At 37.4% G+C, this 20,211-nt stretch overlaps 1 protein-coding gene across 3 annotated transcripts in view; it reads left to right on the top strand.

Annotated features, from left to right (window-relative positions):
* The first annotated feature begins 8,154 nt into the window (after positions 1–8,154).
* ets1 (v-ets avian erythroblastosis virus E26 oncogene homolog 1) overlaps positions 8,155–20,211 on the top strand; it is a 95,110-nt gene continuing 83,053 nt past the window's right edge. For 2 of the 3 annotated variants that reach the window (XM_039764057.1, XM_039764055.1), the window contains exons 1-2: positions 8,155–8,243; positions 16,409–16,491. In XM_039764057.1, coding sequence (XP_039619991.1) covers positions 16,423–16,491 — 69 coding nt within the window. In that variant the 5' untranslated portion in view covers positions 8,155–8,243; positions 16,409–16,422. Of the gene's footprint in view, positions 8,244–9,509; positions 9,575–16,408; positions 16,492–20,211 lie in introns of those variants that run through there. The other variant, XM_039764056.1, reaches the window with a different exon arrangement.

Here is a 20,211-nt window from a genome sequence, read left to right as displayed (position 1 = left end):
ACTCAGAATATTCAGAATACACAAAGGAGAGAATTACCATAAACCTTCCTCTTGAAATAGCAAAAACAAAACAATGTTCCCTATTATTAAAAAAAATATGCAGAAAATGAGAGAAAAACAAAGAAAATGTGAAAACAAAGCAAAAGGGTGTGCCTAAAAAGGCAATCTATAAGACAAAAAAGACCAGTCCAAAATCCAAAAACAGTGCAAAAGCATATAAGCAAAAATTCAACAACCAGAAGAATCCACACCGTATTCATAAAAAGTTATTTTTGTCATGTATCTGTCTGAAGATATTTTTATTTTATATTTTATTTATCCATCCATCCATCATCCATCCCACTATATCCTAACTACAGGATCACGGTGTTCTGCTGGAGCCAGTCCCAGCCAACACAGGGCGCAAGGCAGGAAACAAATACCGGGCAGGGCGCCAGCCTACCGCAGGGCCTGCACACACACACACCAGGGAAAATTTAGAATCACCAATGCACCTAACCTGCATGTCTTTGGACGGAAACCAGAGGACCCGGGAGAACACGCAAACTCCACACAGGGAGGACCTGGGAAGTGAACCCAGGTCTCCTAACTGCGAGCCAGCAGCACTACCACTGCGCCACCGTGCCATCCTTATTTTACTTATATCTTTGTTAATTTTAAATATTATTCTCATATCTTCATGCTATTTCTGTTGGTTTTATATGTAATGTGATAACAGTGTGCTCTTTAAATGTAGTTATGTTTTATGTTCTTTGTTGATGCCACCCCCAATAGGTGGGGCCACCCTGACACACCATTTCTGAGCCCTCCCTCAGGGCATTTAAACTGGCTGAGAAGACTCTGGAGTTTGGAATCATTAGTGTAAGGAGTTGTTGTGAGTTTTGATATGTTTTTGTAGTTGGATATTCTGATTTTTGGTTATTTTTTCTTCATATTAAAGATTCTGATTGCTATACTGTGATTTGGACTTTCTTTGCCGTTGATCGCTTTATAGGCAGATGTTTTGCCTATTTTTGCTCTGCTGGTCTTTTGTCCTTTATTATATATTTTTGTTAATACATCTTTGATTTATAAAAATTAATTGTTGCTCTTTTTTGTGCTGGGAGAGATTTGATGGTAATTTGCCAGCATCTCGTTTTCGGTCCTACAAACAGGTAACCTTAGGAACCTGGGTGAAGTCAGGTGACCCTCTTCTGTGCAGACCAGGTAGGAATCTGACTTGCTTGCTAAAACTTTTTTTATGTCTCATGAAAATTACCTTGGAGGAAACTCAACAAACGATAATAAACCTTTGAGGAACCTACTCCTTAGCCTAAATATAAAGGTTGAAGGTGGTGCCTCAGCAGTGACATCATGGCTGTCCCACCTCTTGGGGTTCCATAAATAAAACACAAGGCCCATACTCAAAAGAACATGAATACCAAAAATATAAATACCATATTATATAATGCATAAACATTAAACAATAAATGAAACATATTGATAAAAAACTAAACGAAAATGAACATAAGTCAAAGAACAAACTCTGGCTGAAACATAATGGTATGGCTTGAACAAGACATTTGGTGTACAATCATTAAGTGTATTAATAATAATACATTTTATTTATATAGCACCTTTCCCATGCTCAATGCAGTTCACAGAGTTTTAAGAGAGAACGGCAGGGTATACAGTATATAGCATTGTACAAAGCAAATAAATAAATAAAGAAGATTAAGACAGTAAATTCAGAGAAAAGCCTAACAGACAACACAATTGATGGTCTCGCACACACACACGCAGGTAACATGATCATCTTGACAGAGAGGTAAACTGAGAGAAGAGTAATAAAGTCAAGTAGAGCTAAAAGCCTTCCTGAGCAGATGAGTTTTGAGTTGTTTTTTAAAAGAATTCATGGAGTCAGCTGACCTGATTCATTTCGTAGGTCATTCCAGAGTCTGGGCGCTATACAGCTGAAGGCCCTGTCACCCATGGAGTGTAGATTAGTGTGGGGCACAACAAGATTGCCAGAATCAGAGGACCTTAGTAGGCGGGCAGGCACATAGTGATGGAGAAGATCACTGATGTAGTTTGGTGCAAGGTGATTTAAGGCTTTGTAGGTTATTAGTAGGATTTTATATTCGATTCTGTAAGACACAGAGAGCCAGTGAAGACGGAGAAGGATGGGTGTGATGTGCTCACTGCTGCTGGTTTGAGTAAGGACTCTTGCAGCTGAGTTTTGAATAAGCTGGAGCTGTGATATAAGATTAGAAGGGGAACCTGCCAACAGTGAGTTACAATAATTGATGCGGGATGTGATAAAAGCATGGACAAGTTTCTCAGCATTATAAAAGGAGAGGAAGGAGCGAACGCGGGATATGTTACGGAGGTGAAAGTAAGAAAGTTTCTTAATGTGATTTATGTGGGCGGAATAAGAAAGGGAGGAATCAAAAATGACACCAAGATTCTTTGCAGTGGAGGCAGGTCTGATGAGATCACCGCCAAAATGGACTGGGAAGGAGCTCATTTTATTAAGCTGCATTTTAGTCCCAATTTGCAGGAGTTCAGTTTTGTTGCAATTTAATTTTAAAGAGTTCTGCTCCATCCAGGTTTTAATTTCACTAAGGCAGGTTGTGAGCTGAGAAAGCGCTGATGAAGTTCCACTTTTAACATTGAAGTACAGTTGAGTATTATCTGCATAAAAATGATAGCCCAGTCCATAGCTACGAATAATATGGCCAAGGGGAAGCATATAAATACAGAAGAGAAGAGTGCCGAGGACAGAGCTCTGTCCTAATAATAAATTAAACACTAATAAATGCAGAAGCAGAATTCTAGGAGAATCTAACTGATGAACTTAAATAACGTAGCAATTCTAAACCGATTCAATCTATTTCAGATCACAAGGTAGGACCATTCCTGGAAGGGGTGTCTTTCCATTGCAGGATCCATTTATGCACATACTCATCTGTGGCCATCTTAGAATTAGTGATTAACTTAACACATGTCTTTGGGATGTAGGAGGAAAACAAGATTAGCTGGATGAAAACTCATGCAGACATTGAGAAAATCTTTAAGTACCACACAGGCAGTGATTAGATGTAGGATTTGAACTTAGAATGCGGAATTGGTGAGACAGGTGTTCTTAGGAAAAGATTACAACCAGAAGATAATACTGTATGTTACCATAAGCCAAGCCAAGATTCCTAAACCAAAGTCCATTCTATATTTCGCCAAAAGTGAGACTTGTAAACAAAAGTCAAAGTCAAGAGAAAAAAGGATTCTGTTTAACCAGACAATCAAACATGAACAGGCACACCAACAAGGAAAGGTCTGTTATTATCCAATGCTGGATACCAGGAAGTGCTTGGATCAGCCTTATATACCCTTAACTTTTGATGGCATGTGCAGCATGACCCTGGATGCCACCCATAGTAACGCCATAGCAGCTGCTCCAACAATACTGCACAAAATGGCACCATCCATAATAAACAAAATGGCATCACAGGAAAAAATAACATATTTTTAGGACCAGTGAGCCCATTTTAAGCTCTAGGCAGGGTGGAAATTGCCCCGTGTTGTCCATAGTGGGTAGTCCATATTTTTAGATGTTGATGACTGGTTGAGTGAGCTGTCCGCCTTGATGTCTGGAGCATGCACCCTTTAGTCGCTAAAAAAGGTACCCCTCTGTATATATGCTATAGACTTTAAGGAGAGCATGACCCTTTTTGCATTTGTATAGTGTGAGTGCACTTTTAATTTTATAAACAGCGCCCAGTAGGTAACAGTGTCCACTCAATATCATCAGAGTTTGGCGATATCTGGAGTGTGTGCCCTTAAATTTCATAAATAGTGCCCCACAGATGACAGTGCCCTAAGGTGTAGGACCCTTAAAAAAGAGAATCCCTGAAAATGAATGACAGAAATGAATTCCATGGATAACAAAGCTCTAATCAGAAGTAAGAAATATTTAAAAAGTGAAAATAAAATAAGAAAAGTTTTAATTTTTAAATGAAAAGCAAATCATGACAACTAACTGAAAATTAATTAATCATGAGGCACCATAGGGGATGTTTCATGATTAGGATGGTTAGGATTGGCTTGCTGAATATGAGACATCAGCATGTCACATCAGAGGCCCTGATAATTGTTTTTATGCTGTTGGATTATCAGCCTTCTTCAACTAGAAATTTCCATCTAAAAGTTTCAAATGTCAGAAACTAGAGTAAAATATATTATTAATAGGTTGATTAAATTCTCACACAGTGCAAGCTACAACTTTCTAACCACTGCCTGTAATGAGTCAGTTTCTTTGTGATGTTGACCACTACCCAGAAGGTCATCAATGGGCCCAGATTTGGGTCACAATGGCACATTGTCCATCTGACCTATGATAATGATGTGTGGCTCATCTTTTAGAGATGGTATGTTTAGGCACTTTTCTTTCCAGGCGTGTGTGTGATCAGAGTATACTGCATGGCAGTGAACTAGCAAATTTAACCTTTAAACTCAGGGTAAGGGTACTGAGAAAGAGATGAGATTGTATACAATAAGCTGAAGTTTTCATCGTAGTTAACAAAATACATTCATTGACAATAATTGAATCTTTAATTCTTTAAGGTAGTAATTTTCCCCTGGAAATGTTCTTCAAAATGTTACAGAAAATCCATTTTGGAAACTGAAAAATTGTGGGTACATATCACCAGAATTCAGTTAACTTAAGAAACAAATACATAACAAATCAAAAATATGGGTACATATCACCAGAATTCAATTAACTTAAGAAACAAATACATAACAAATCAAAAACATCTTTATTAAAGAATTTAAATACAGTACAACAATAAAAGATGAAAAAATTCAAATACAATAAAAATGATGGGGCGGCACGGTGGCGCAGTGGTAGCGCTGCTGCCTCGCAGTTAGGAGACCCGGGTTCGCTTCCCGGGTCCTCCCTGCGTGGAGTTTGCATGTTCTCCCGTGTCTGCGTGGGTTTCCTCCGGGCGCTCCGGTTTCCTCCCACAATCCAAAGACATGCAGGTTAGGTGGACTGGCAATTCAAAATTGGCCCGAGTGTGTGCTTGGTGTGTGGGTGTGTTTGTGTGTGTCCTGCGGTGGGTTGGCACCCTGCCCAGGATTGTTTCCTGCCTTGTGCCCTGTGTTGGCTGGGATTGGCTCCAGCAGACCCCCATGACCCTATTCGGATTCAGCGGGTTAGAAAATGGATGGATGGATAAAAATGATACATCTTAATGTTATCTGTGCTTAAGCATATTTTCCAAAATTCGCATACATAAACCTGATTGATAAGCACTGAATAAAAACATGTTCAATATATGGCATATAAATGAGCAAATCATTGAATAAATTAAGAGCACTCAGAAACTAAATGGGGACAGTAGTTAGTGGTGATACCTTACAGTTGTAGAGTTCTTGGTTTGGATCCTGGCTGAAGCGCGGCCTGTGTAGAATTTGCATGTTTGTCCTGTGTTTCTTTGGAATTTAGCACTCCTTTTTCTCTTACAAGATGTGTGTCTTTGACTTCACTGGAGATTCTAAAATGTCCCAGAATGAAGGAATCTGGTTAAGTCCACCCTGTGTTGAACTGGTTCCCAATACAGGTTTTCACCCTTTCTTGCTTCCAATACTGCCAGGATAGACTCCATACCCCATGATGCCAAGTTAGACTATAAAAACTTGATAACTGAAAGAAGGAAGAAGAAAGCTGGCTGAAATTAGTGTAGCCCTGTTATATGGTGAACATAAATGTATTATTCTATGTCCAATCAGTGATACATTGAATTGAAGTAAGATGGCCTATACCTGAGTTTTATGGATTATGAATGTAAATGTACCTTGTCTCTACTAAAGAATATATCTGCAGTTAAGGATATGTAAAAAAATATGTCATAAGAACATAAGACACCTGCTTGAATATTTTCTTGTCCAAAACATACAGTTGCATTGACTGTTAGATAAACCTCAGTACAATGTTTAGAGTTACTGTTTGTAGTCTCTGGCAACTGTCTTATGAAAAAGCACAAAGCACTTTCCAAAAAATCAACATAGCTAATAAGAAGTTTAAAAGGGATTAAGTGTAAAGTAACTGTACAAATGAAAAAGAAGAATCCAGGAGATACTGTATTTAACACAGATTGTTTATGTCCCAAGTGGTACTATTACATCTAAGATATATTGTTGCCAGGTCTTAAGGACTTCTCCTACTCTGACATACTCAAAAAAATTAGCCTGAAGCACAGAAGACTGCAGGGGAACCTAATCCAGGTATTTAAAATCCTCAAAGGCATTGACAAAGTAGCTCCAGTAAAATTCCTTCAGCTTAAGGGTTAATCACATACTCAAGGTCATTATTGGAAATTAAGAGCAAGTGCATTTAAAACTGAAGCCAGGAAGCACTTCTTTATACAAAGAGTTGTGGGAATCTGGAGCAAAGTAGCAAGACATGTAGTTGAAGCAGAATCCTTAACAACTTTTAAAAAGTATCTGGATGAGATACTGGGGCAGCTTAGCTATTAGCTAAACAAACAAGCATGATGGACTGAATGATCTCCGCTCATTTGTTTGTTAAATTTCTTATGTTTCTTATTTTTTAAAGATCTGCTTTCATAAAACTGCACAAAGAGAAACAAGAGGAATGGAAAACAGTGGATACAAGCAACAGATGACTTTCACAAGAGATTGTTGTTGACCAGGAATTTACCATTGAGATATGTTGTGGGATCTTTCAGGCTTAGTACACATCTGTTTAATTCTCTCTGGGTATTACAGTTTCCACCAAAATCCCAAACATGTTGAATTAACTCAATTGGTCTTGAATAAATAAATGATTATACTTTGTGACAGATTGGAGTCTTGTGTAGAATTGGATCCAGTCTTTTAGTAAAAGCTGCAAGAATCATCACTTAAACTTGCATTGAAATACACAAATAAATACACTAAAATACACTGAATGTTTAGTGACCCACCTGTTAAACTTCTGAAATCTGCTGATGTCACCACTCTGATTGGCCTGATCACAAGGGAGAAGGTGCCATATTGAAGGGAAGTGGATTGGCAGGCCAGTTTGTCCACCCACCACAATCTTAACTTGGATTCCTTGAAACAGTGGATATGATTGTGGATTTTAGGAGACACTTCTCACTTCCTAAACCCCTGGTTACGAATGATGTCACTGTGAACTGGGTGGAATTGTTTAAAATTTTTGGCATAACTATCACTCACAGTCTGAACTAGGATGAAAACATAACTGCTCTTTTAAACAAATATCAGCAGTGAACAATTTTTCTACATTAACTTAACACTTTTAACCTGTCCCAATCAGTAGAGTTTCATAGAACTGGTAATGAAAGCATCCTCACTTTCTCCATTAATACTCTAGTACGGCAATACATCTGTTTATCCAAACCATAAACTGCAGTGTGTTATTAGGACAGCAGAAAACATTGTAGGCCTGAAACTTGACTCCACTGACGTTCTGTATACATCATGGGTCAAGAAAAGCGCCAGATATATAATAAAAGACACCCCTCACCTGGGCCACAATCTCTTTCAGTTATTACCATCATGGAAACGTTACTGGTAACCAAAAAGGCAAGAAATGCTACACATATAAACAATTTCTATCCTACTATATGGTTAAACATTTTCTGATTCACCTCTGTCCTTTCCTGATTTCTAAATTTCCCCATTCAATCTAAATTATATTTTTCTGTGTTTATTTTATAAATGAATACTACATATATTACTGGATGTGAATGCAATTCTACGCTACTATATTGTTTTATATATTTGTGTGTTGTGCAATATATTTTTCACCAACTGTATATAATATTTAGATGATGGCATGAATTGTACATTGTTTTGTTTAATTGTAATTTCATTGTTATGTGTATGTATGTAACACCAAGATGGTGCTTGGCGATAAAGTGTAAAATACATTCACTTCTATTCACGTTTTTTTAGGTTTATAAAGGTAAATGGCAATAATATTAAAGAATTTAATTCATAGGTTTCTTCTTCACACAAGTTTCATAAGGCGTACTGAGCGAAATGTAAGGCAGCCCAGACCCCAGAGCGAGCAGCTTTTGCCGAGGGTGGGTCTACTCGAGTAAATGCGGTAGCTGCATCCCTTTAACCGCTCGCTCTGTGGGCAGCTGCAGGTAGTGCGCGCACATTGAGCTTGGAGCAAACGGGGAGAAGAATCCAGGATTCATATCTGATATAGCCCTGTTCCAAGACTGCAGGTGAGTACACTTGTCTGGTTCAATATGTAAAGAAGAACAGATGGCAAAAGAAATAAAAGTATAAACCTGTAAATGCGCACCCTGGGCGCCTCTTGAAGTAAAAAGTATCAATTATCCTGTCGCCGCTATTGCATAACAAATTCCAGAAACGCGTCCGTTGAGCGCAGACTGCTGCGAAAATTCATGTCTGACGAGACCTTCCAAGTGGGTATTAATTGCAAGTTTAATTGCGACGGCGACAGCGAGGAACGAAAGTAAAGCTGAAAGGTGCATCGTGCCGTGCCGTCCGCGTGCGCGCGCTCGCTCGCTTGGTCGCTCGAGCTTCTGTATGGCGTTATTTCAGTGCCACTATTCTGAGCACACGTAAAAAAATATTGAGCGCACGTAAAAAAAGATTGCAAGTGCAAGTGTTGCATTTTGAAGAAATTTATTTTGAGCGTACAAAAGCTGAATTTGAGTGAACAAAATTCATTGCTGCGTGCAAAAATGTATTTCAGTGTTTGCGCTTATCCATATACACACACACAATAGCACCCCCTCTCGCTCAGTTTTTTCATTTGCGCTTGCTCGCAATGTGTTGCTTGCGCTCACAAAATTCTCTGCTGCAAGCGCTCAACTCTCTGTACACCGTTATAAGTGTGCCACAAAACCAACCAATCACAGACTTGGTTTCAAAAATTCTGATTGGCTCTTACGGTCTCCAATCAGCTCGCTAGCTGCTGCATTCCGGAAACAGTCAGTTGGCATGGTTGTATAATGCAACTACATTATACTACACCAACGATAGTCTTAACAAATAATATATTTTAAAATAAAATAATTAAAGATATTATCCGCAAATTGGGGTTTAATTGAGTTTAGCTGGATTTTGCTACATTTCGGACTGTTTCCGGAATGCAGCAGCTAGCGAGCTGATTGGAGACCGTAAGAGCCAATCAGAATTTTTGAAACCAAGTCTGTGATTGGTTGGTTTTGTGGCACACTTATAACGGTGTACAGAGAGTTGAGCGCTCGCAGCAGAGAATGTTGTGAGCGCAAGCAACACATTGCGAGCAAGTGCAAATGAAAAAACTGAGCGAGAGGGGGGTGCTATTGTGTGTGTATATGGATAAGTGCAAACACTGAAATACATTTTTTGCACGCAGCAATGAATTTTGTTCACTCAAATTCAGCTTTTGTACGCTCAAAATAAATTTCTCCTCAAAATGCAACACTTGCACTTGCAATATCTTTACGTGCGCTCAGAATAGTGGCACTGAAATAACGCCATACTTCTGCGGCCACCGGCTGCTTCGGTGCTCGACCACCGCTGTCACGTGTGAGCCTACCAGGTACCTTGCGTTTACTTTTCTAGTTAAATGTGTTTTCTGTCTCCGTTATGAGCTTGTTGTTGCAGAACACCTTCACGATTTACAGGCTGCATTTATACAGAACTGTATAACGCAAAGTGCGGATAAAGGTTGGTACACCTCAGTTACCAAGCCTTTATAATATCGTCGATATAAATAGCGAAATGCGTATTTTTGTAAAATAATAATGATGATGATAACAAAATAAAAATCTGTAAAAGTATTAATAGGGAAAGAATATGATAAAACTCCTCAATTAATAAGGGAAAGATTAAAACCTAGATATGCTAGCTGAAAACTCGGTGCATGTTACTATCCGTTGAGGGATATTCTTGAACTGATGCAGAGCTTTATCATCCATCACCGTAAACCAAAACAGCGGTCGGCACAGTCCTCTGCAGACCACACTCACGGGCACACTCGCATCCAGTCATAGCGGTCCGTGAACTTAACACCGGACGAACGGGGAGAACCCGGGATTCCAGTTTAACATGGTAGAGATCTGCGCCTGTTTCTTTTCGTGAAGTTCATGTGAAAAACCGAAAAGATCGGTTTGTCTTCAAATCGTTTAAACCGGGAGCCATTTTTTCTTGAAAATAAGAGGGTTACGTGTAGAACTATAATGTGTCATGGTAATAAGTGAAATCAAGATAAAAACGATATTTTACTGATATATCAAAATCAAAATACATGGAAAATTAAATAATACAGTACATGTTTAAAATGTGTTGGAAATGTTTGAATGCGTTTATGGCAGTCCTCGCCATTGAACGAAACAGACATGTAACTACTTTAGCCATTGAAGTTTATGCACCAGAAGCATTACTTACATAGTAATTGGTAACGCACACATATATTAAATATGTAAATAGTATTTTTGTTTTAATATTTTTTATGGGGAGAAATGCGAGGTATTTTAGGACCCTGCAATGCCTTCAAACAGCATACCTTTTTCTGTAGTTCACATAGAGTCAAATGTTCTTTACATTGTTGCCTAAGCTTTCCAACATAAAAACATAATACAACAATTTCAGGAAATTGTCTCCTAATTAAAAGATCAGACTCTGAAATGTTAATTTATTATTGTTTTTCTTAACTCATGATTATTGTTTTTAGTATTATAAATATATTGCAAATTTTGTACAAAGTTCCAGTGCAATTCGTACATTTTGTTCGGATTCACTACATGCATGAAGATGCAAATGCTGATGTAAACATATTGTATCATGTACTGGAGGCTGGAATAAGCAGCATCTACTGGTCCTTAATACCACCATGGAGATTTAATAAATCAAATATAAAAATATTGGAAAAAAATGAAACAGGAAAATGAAGAGTTGCCTCAGAAACAGAGAATGAGCCTTTAGTATTTGTTCTGGGTGTAAATGGTGATAAACTCTTAATTTCATTTTTAGCATTGCTGTATTAAATTGTTATTTTACCTAAAACAGCTGAAGCATTTTTAAATTAAAGATTACTTTTAGAACAAATTATTTATCCTTAAAAACACACACACACACAATTTACACTATATATTACAGTATTTATTAAATCATCCAATTTGTGAACATTAAAATGTACTAAATTTTGTTTATATATATATATCATTTTGTTTATAAAATATACCTACGATGGACTGGTGCCCTGTTCAGGGTTTGTTCTGGCCTTTCGCTCTATGCTAGCTGGGACAGGCGCAGGCACCAGCACATAATATAGGTGTGTGTGTGTTTGGATATATATATATATATATACACATATCCACACACAGATATATTATGAACTTAGATTAAGTTATAGTTTGACCCTTTAAAGAGTTATGTCTAATATATAAAAATCAGTAACGACACACTGCACGATAACGTGCAGTGAATATACTTGACTTGAGCATTCCTAGTTTTCATCCTCTTTCTTTCTCTGTACGTTTAGCATTTGTTTGCTCAGAGGTTGATGTGCTTGCTGCTTCCTGAGCAGCTTTTGTTTTCTCCACCCTAGCGGCCCGCTTCTTCTCTCTCGTTCTTCGGCATCTTTTTGCGTTAAAACTGATTAAATCAGTGTTTGTGTTGCAATTACTTTGTACATTTTCTTTCATTTTTCACTTCAGCTGGCACTTAAGTCTACAATCTGCCTCAAGAATGATTTAAGAAATGAAGAGGTAGGGGAAGTGATGACAAAGGTGGTAGGGATGAGAACGGCGCCATTACGCATGTGCCGCACAGCCACTCTGCTGGCCGCTGCCGAGAGTTGATTCTACAATAAAATAAAATAATAGAAATAACCTTGGAGGTCAATCATCACCCAGAAAGCGGACAGTAAAGGTGACGTAGTATATGTGTACCAAATTTCAGGTCAATAGTTCAAACGGTTTGCGAGCTACAGATGATTTAATATATTGGACAGACAAATGGACAGCCACGTTAGCATATTATATATAAAGATAACCTACCTTTTGTACAACGTTCCAATGTGTGTGTATAACAATATTTTTTCTGCAGAAAAGAGTTGCTAAACACTTAGCAAAATTAAAAATAATATTCAATAGCTCAGTCCTTAACACTTAACGAATGTGCTTATGTTCCCTACAACTCAAAATCTTACTTTGCAAAATGGCAAATAAATGTTATTATTGGCATACTGTTTAGGTATGTGAATAAGTAAAATCAGCAGGGCGTATGATATGCATGCAGCTGAAGCTACTGTGCCATCTGAAAGTAGTTATGTTACATGAAATGTGTAATGTAGAAATATGTTAAAAAACTGACATACATTATACATAAAAGTATTACATGGAGTGCAGCTTAAGGTATATTATGAGCAATTTGTGTTATGCACAAATGCATTGAGCATATTGTTGTTCATAATCTTATATCAGCTGTTACAGGCTTTTAAAAGGTTAGTGTGAAAACAGAGGTGTAAATCCTGAATTCAGCCATGTTAATCAGATGTTTTTAAGTTTGACAAAGGAGACACTTGTCCATTAGAGCATCGTACTCATAAAAAAAATCAATTTGAATTGCTTAAGAAAGAAACATTTGAATCCCTTTAGATATTTAACATATGTAGTTAAATTGTAAGAATTGTGCACTTTTTAATTTGAGGATATTGATTGTCCCTAATATTACAAAAGAGAGTGTTTTTATGGATGTAGCATATGAGTGTAAATGTAATATTTAATAGAACCTTTGGAATAATGTGCATATATAGTAAATTGTAATGGCTTGAACATTAACATTCCGATAGTGATATTAATAATTCCTTGTGTTGAAAAAGTGCATGAATGTAATTTTATCATTTTGATAGTATCCCCATTCAGTAATAATTTCTTATAGTTCTAGCACATTGAAAATTGTTTAACATATTTAGCTATCTAAGTCTCTTACATATTTGTTTAATCCTTGTAGTGGAATGAAGGTTTTGTTAAAGAACTAAATCTGTATTCCTGATCCTTTTTTTTAACGTCATCAGCTTCAGGAAATTTCATTTCCCATGCAGACTTGGTTGGACAGCTTTCTTGTGGATACCACACCCTCTGCAGCTGGACGGCTGTTGTGACTGTAAAAACTTTCAATGACATAAGTGATCTGTGAAAGAGGACCTTGATTACTATATCTGTTTTACCTGTAGTTGACTGGCTCTGTTATAAATAAACAGCCAAAATAAGCTACATTCAAGTATTTGGAGGAAACCCCATACATTTTTTGCCAAACTAATGAGGTAGCCCAACACTGAATGGAAATGGTTGTCAAATTGCGAAAAGCAATTGATTTAATGCAGTACTAAAATAAACTCTTTTAAATAGGGGATTGAGAAGGTGCGAGTTAATAAAGCCATAGTGACCGAAAGAATGAAATTGCGAGGACAACTTGCCGAAATGAGGATCCTGCTTAGGTTTGCTGGGCTTGCCTTCTTTTTTGGGATAAAGAACTCAGCAATACTGGGAGGTGGGGGGCCTTGGAGTAGAAACACTGTTTCTCATTACTGAGCAGTGCCATTTTTGGTGGTTTGGGCATGCTGTTAAAATGCCCTGTTTGGTGTTTCTATAAGGTAGAGCCTTTTGAGAAACTTACTATGAGCAAACCCACGATACAGTGTAGGGATTATATGTATCTGATGAACTGGGAACTTCTTTGAATTATCCAAGTAGTACTGAAAGATTTTGCAGGGGATAGGGTGGATTGGTCAGCTCATCCTGTTATGTTGCTGCCAGGAATATGATCAGGATAAGTGGAGTGAAAATGATGATGAATATGTGAAAGCATACTACAGGTAGGAAAGCAGTATGAATATTACTAAGGTAAAATAAAGGATCCTTTAGTGACTCCTAAGAATATTGAAGAAGAAGTTAAATTATGTTCACTGTTATTTTGAAATATGACAAAAGAATTCGGCCTCAACTATCCAACGTTCTGCGTATGTATTCCGCTCCATGTTACTTTCTGTCTGGAGTCTACAAATTCTGAGTCTCCAATTATTTTTGTGATATGGATCTTGTGTTAGGATGATTAGTGTAAGAGAGAGGGCCCTACATAGATTAATGCCTTATCCAGGGTCGGTTTGTGCCTTGTATCTTTCGGCCCCCGCACTTCTGAACTGGATTAAGCAGATTTGGGAATGTTACGTTATGAATGAATGATTTACTGTACACTGAGCTTCTTTTTCTGCTGCAGTTCTAGGTGTATGATGACATAAAATATGGACTATATATTTTAAAATGTTAAGTGTAAACTTTTGACAGTTTTTATTTTTTTCATTAGTCAACAAAAAAAGGAAAGGTCACTATTTATTTATTTTGGTTGCTAGTATGAGAGTGCCACCATAGATCTAGTTTTTTGTACAATTAGGCAAAACAAGTGGTTTGATCACAGGTATTTAGAATTGGGAGGATATAAAATACAAGCAGTGTAAGCCCGTGCTGTAAAAAGCCTGGGGTCCTACAAACTATTGAAATTGTCAGAAAAAAATTGAAATGTAGAGATGTCAGGTAATTGAAAGAAACTACTCTGGGCATCTCTCTCCTAGGAGGATTCGTTTTGCCAACGTGCTCGCATTGCTTGTGTATTAGTGGCGGGGGGAAAAGTAAAAACATTTTGCCGATGTTAACGGCTAAGCGACTTTGTCTTTCTTCGGAGGTTTCATTTTGCTGATGTGCTGGCCTTGCTTGTGTTATTAGCAGCTAAGCGAGTTTTCTGTTTTCTTGGAGGCGGAGCCCTTACCCGACTCCACCTCTCACTTCTGGGCCGGACAGACACACACACTTCCACGTGTAGATGTTTATATACAGTATAAGATGTTATAAATTACCCAGAAAAGCTATTGATTCCTTTTTTTCTAAATTTATGATAGGTTTGTGCATAATAGTTAAAACAGCAGATTAAAGAGAACATTTAGTAACAGTAGTTTAAAAAATAAAACATTATTTTTTAACTGACATTTCTGTCATCAGTTGGTAGTTTGCCTAAGCAATTGTCAGAAATCTCAGTTCCACAATACTGATTGATGTACAGAAACAGAAAACAAGCAGTCAAGTTTTGTCCCTCTTCATGTGATCCTCCAGGAGAAATCCATTGTTTGCTATTGGGGAAAGTGAAAAAAGACAAGTTATAATGGATGATCATTAGCTGACTCTGTCTGATTAAAATAAATATATGAATATGCTTTGAAAGCATTCATTCTGTGACCTTCATCCTCTAGGTGCTACAGCATATAAGGTTTTTGGGCTACCTTTACTTCACCTAATATTTAATGTATTGATTAAGTTAGGGAACAAATACATAAATGCACTGGTGTCCACATAAGTCAGTTGTGAAAACTTATAGATGCTGCCGTACAATTTGCATTTTGTGGACTGGTACCCTGTCTAAGCCAGGTTCTTCACTTACACCCATTGGTTTTAGAATAGGATCCAGCTTCTTTGACCCCTGTATTGGTTAAATGTGCTGGAGAACAGATAAATACCTATCTTTGCCCCTTTATGTCCTGCAGAAACTTTACTGTAATGCAGTACTCCTAATATAGGAAATGTATGAAAACTGTACCAATGCTTTCACCACAACATGCCCTTAGAAAATTTGAAACAGTGGGGAAAGGAGCTTACGATTATTTTCTTGGGCAATCCGTGGGAAACAACTTTAGATAGGTTATACTCTTCCTCAGTTTGTGCCATAAATGGGATCTTTCAGTTCTCTTGACCTTGACTGTCAAAATTTAACCCATGAACAGAGAAGCGTTCAAGCAGTTGCTTACCTTGAAAATATGTTCTGGATCTGTCCTCCACTTATCTACCACTGAACAAAAATACATTTGTGGGGTTACCATAGATCCTAATTCTATAAAACCTCCTTCTCAGATTAATAATAGAATGAACATTATTGCCCTTGAAGCACTCATGAATTATAACTTTTACTATATAGCATTACATAGTCACCATCTCATTTTGTTCCATTTCACCCATTTAATATTTTAAGGAGGTAGCGAGATGTACCATGCTACTTGAGAATAGAAAAATAAAATCAGTCAGTGCATAGCAACTCTAAAATTCTCCCAAGTACTGTATTATAGTCCTTTATCAAGACAATGAGTAACAAATAATTGATTAATTATAATCAAAAGTCATGAAATAAGTAGTCTATGTACTGCTGTATCTTTTTTTGAATAGTAAATGGGAGCATTTAGTATAATGTTGTATACAAAACACCCGTGTTGTTTTTTTCAGTGTATAAAACTTGGTTGGTAAGTGTTGTGCATGGATTAAATAAACAGTATTGACCGATGACTGGATAGTTTGACTTGACCTTATTCATGTTCTCCTCTCTCTTGCAGCTGGCAAGCTCAAAATGAGTTACTATCCGGAGCCTGTTCTTGTATGCTCAGCCCCTCGTTCTTGCAGTCATCTGGGTCTCATGGTAAGGGCTGACATAAATCACATGCTTTTTGTTTAGGTGCTGTTCTCGCACGTGTGTGTGTCTGGATTTAATCACAGTTTTACTAGGACTGAAGGCAGACACACGTCAGGCTGTACATTTGTTCTACAGAGTGAGATGCTTTGTTAATTAGTCTAGACGGAAGGTTTGAATTCTTTAACTAATATTAAACCAAAATTTAAAATAAGTTCCTTTTCAGTAAAAGCTGTATTTGCGCTATTTCAGAGTAGACTGTTTTTATCTTAAAAAGTTTTTGTCAAAATGCTTTGCAAATTGAAAAAATAAGTAATTATTAATTTCATTCTGTTTAAAAAAGTATGATCATATTGTTTTAGCTGTTCACCCATCACATATCTAACTGTGTTTGTGTTTATTTCAACATTTATGCTGTTGTTGACTTAAAAATACACCATGTGGCTAATTAGGTAATAAATGGTAATCTTCTATTTAGTTTTTGAACATTTATTACTTGCTCATGTATGCTAACTGTAATCCTTGACATTTCTGGGACTTTGGACAAATGTAGTAAAGTTGTTTTGTCACCTTTTTTTCTAGCATATTTGTTCACTGTAAAGTTTTCATCTTTTTGCTGGTGTCAGTGAACATTACATGTAAGTGCCAGGTCACTGAGACAATTAGTCTATAAGCAACAGAAACAGTAATGTGAGAAGGTGATAATTTTGTCAGCTTGTATTTGTTCTGTAAGCTAACTTTTGTAACAGGCAAACAAACCTGCATAAAATTTTGTCTGATGCCTAATGAATGTTTGATAGATAATTGCAAAGGTGGTAAAACTGTGAACCACCTCTACACAACATGCCACCTAAATAGTAGAAAAACCCCACTTTTTCTAAAACAACTCCGATATCTATATGTACACTTGCTACGTCAGTATCTTTCATCATTCACATAAACTTTCTATAAACAAAGGTTACACTCACTGCCTACAGATTACTCTTCACACTGCTACATCTTTTATGCACCCCCTTCTGCCAGACCATGACTTGCATTGAATTTCTCTCAACAAATGTACCGCATGCACTGTATGGCCAAGTACAAACCTCTCCCACGCCTTCAATTCCTTCATCTCCAACCATCACTTTTTATGATGTTTACCTTGATACCTTTCGCTTCCAAACTGTTTGTCCATTTCAGCATCTTTTCCTTCATTTCTGTCTATTTTTTGCCATCAATATTGGAACATCACTTAAAGCATCTCCAATAGCAATCCTCCGCACTTCTCTGGTCATTTCACCATCATGAAAAGCAACATTCAGAATGGATCCTAGGTGCTGCCCCAACTTCACTTTAAAAGTTTCACTACTCCCATTGGCTGTAATGACCATCCTTCTTACTTCCTAATACACTAAGCTCACTATAGACACTAGCCATGTGTCCACATATATCTTAATGCCCACATCATAACCTTGAGTAGTATATTGCCACACACCTTCTTCAGATATACAAATTGACTGTGCAATGTCTTTCCTTTTGCCTAATGCTTTTTTCTGCATTTGCCTGACAGTATCACATCCATTGTTCCCTTCCTGTGAAATCAAACTGCATTTTGTTAACTTTCACCTGATGCCTGATTCTTTTCTCTAGCACTCTCTCAATCAGCTTAATTACCTGCTTCAAAAGCTTGATCACTTGACAATACCCATGCTTCAATAGGTCACCCTTTCCTTTGTAGACTGGAACAAGCACATTTCTTTTACAGTCTTCTGTAATCATCCATTTACACTCAATTGTGTTGCACGGGACTGTCAACCATTCAACTTCAAGACCTTTCTGCCGTCTTCAACAATTCACAAACTACTCCAATTGGGTCAGCTACTTTGCTTATCTTCATCTTCTTTAGACCTTTTGCAGCTTACTCTTTTGAAACTTGCAGCTCAGATATTCTGTTCTTTCACAAAAAAAACTCATTATTTCATTTTTTCTTCAGAAACCTCTCTGTGTACTTTTTCAAGGTGTCCTTAATCTTATTACTGCCAATCATAATGTTTCCTTAGGCATTTTTTCAAGCAATTTGTACCCACTTTATTCTTTCTCTATCTTTTTCTGTAATCCTGAACACATTCCTCTTTCCTTTATCATTTTACAGCTGACTTGCAAACTCCCACCTCTTGCCTTGTGCTATTGCAACTGATTTTGTAGTATTCTGCTTTTCTGCCTTAAGCCGGTATTATATTATTATGTCAGATTTATTGATTGCAGTCTCTGATCTTGTCGCTGCATCATGTCAGATCAGACGGATGAAAATCACAGCTGATGTCACATTTATCAACTGAGCGCTGGTCTTCCACCACAGCCACAGTTGCCCCTTTTTCTGCCAGCCAGTAGCATGCTGCCTGATGGAGCCGGTGCTGTATGAAGTGTTAACCGCTGCAGCAGGTTCATGAGCAATCTATGCCCATTATTTCCTTTTTACATTCTGTTATGGTATGTAAAATATGAGACATCAAACAGACAAACATCTCTTCTGTTTGTGAGGTCTATAGTCCCCGTGCTGTCTGACAATAGTCAGTGCTGTGCTGGTGTTGTGTGAAGGGTTAATAGCTGCGGTGTATTCAGGTACAATCTTGGTAGCTTTTTCTTTTTTCCATTTCGTTTTAGTACTAAAAACACGAGACATCAGAGATACAAGCTTCTAATTTGTATTTGTGAGGTTCAAAACACACGTTTACTATTCCTTGTAGCTACATTCTGCGCATTTTACTTCCTTTTCAATGCTCATTGGCACTCATCTCTCGCATGCAAAACGCCTGGCTCTCCGACCAAAGAAAAAATCCAACCTGTTTAACTTTTATCCTAGCCAGTCATAGACTAGTTGATCTCTGCTTCACTGGAGCATAATGACGACTACAACTGAAAATCGCTGGTAAAATCGTCTAATATAACATAGTCTTTTATGTGTCTTTTATACGGTATATGGCCTTTTCACCAACTGTTTTTGTTTTCTTCAAATCAATACTGTATATTATCTTGTCTTTCTGTTCAATTGCCAACTCTGTCTTAATATTCCACCATCACATCTCCTTGTATCTTTGTGGTATTTCTGTCCAACCGCAGGCTTCTTCCATTGTGTTCAACCAGACATTCTTCATTACTTCCCACTTGCCATTCACACCTGACATTCCCAAAACCTCAGTCACTCTTGTTGCCAAAATTTACACTAATGTACTTTCCACAAACTCCTCCGTCAACTTTTAGAATTTCATCCTCGGTGCATACTCTTTAATTTCCTCATGTCTCTGTCTACAAGGTGTTTTATAACTAAGCATTTTTGTGGCACATATACCCATTTCCCAAGGTTACATTTTTGACAATGCTTACATTTTTCCAGTATATTTTGCTCCATATACCACTAGACTCAAATATCACTAACTTGTTTACCTCCTTTTTAAGCATGGTTGTGCACTGAATCATTTCCATCACAAACTCTAGAATCCTCTTGACCATCATATTCCTTGTACTAAAGCTAAAGCCCTCACAGAGTCCCTCATAACCATCAGCACATGCCCATTGAAGTCATAACCCAGTACAATCACCACCAACTGAGGTTCCACAGATTTCACTCCTATCATCTTGTCCGAAAAAGTGTCTTTGTTTTCATTGTTTCTGTCTATCTGGAATATGCCAAGAGTATATTCAGAAATTATTTACTAACAATTATCTCAACAACCACAATACACTTCA

This window comes from Polypterus senegalus, chromosome 9 (assembly GCF_016835505.1).
Source record: "Polypterus senegalus isolate Bchr_013 chromosome 9, ASM1683550v1, whole genome shotgun sequence".
NCBI classification, from domain to species: Eukaryota; Metazoa; Chordata; class Cladistia; order Polypteriformes; family Polypteridae; genus Polypterus; species Polypterus senegalus.
Note: the sequence above shows the minus strand (reverse complement) of the source record. Positions and strands in the feature narration are given on the sequence as shown.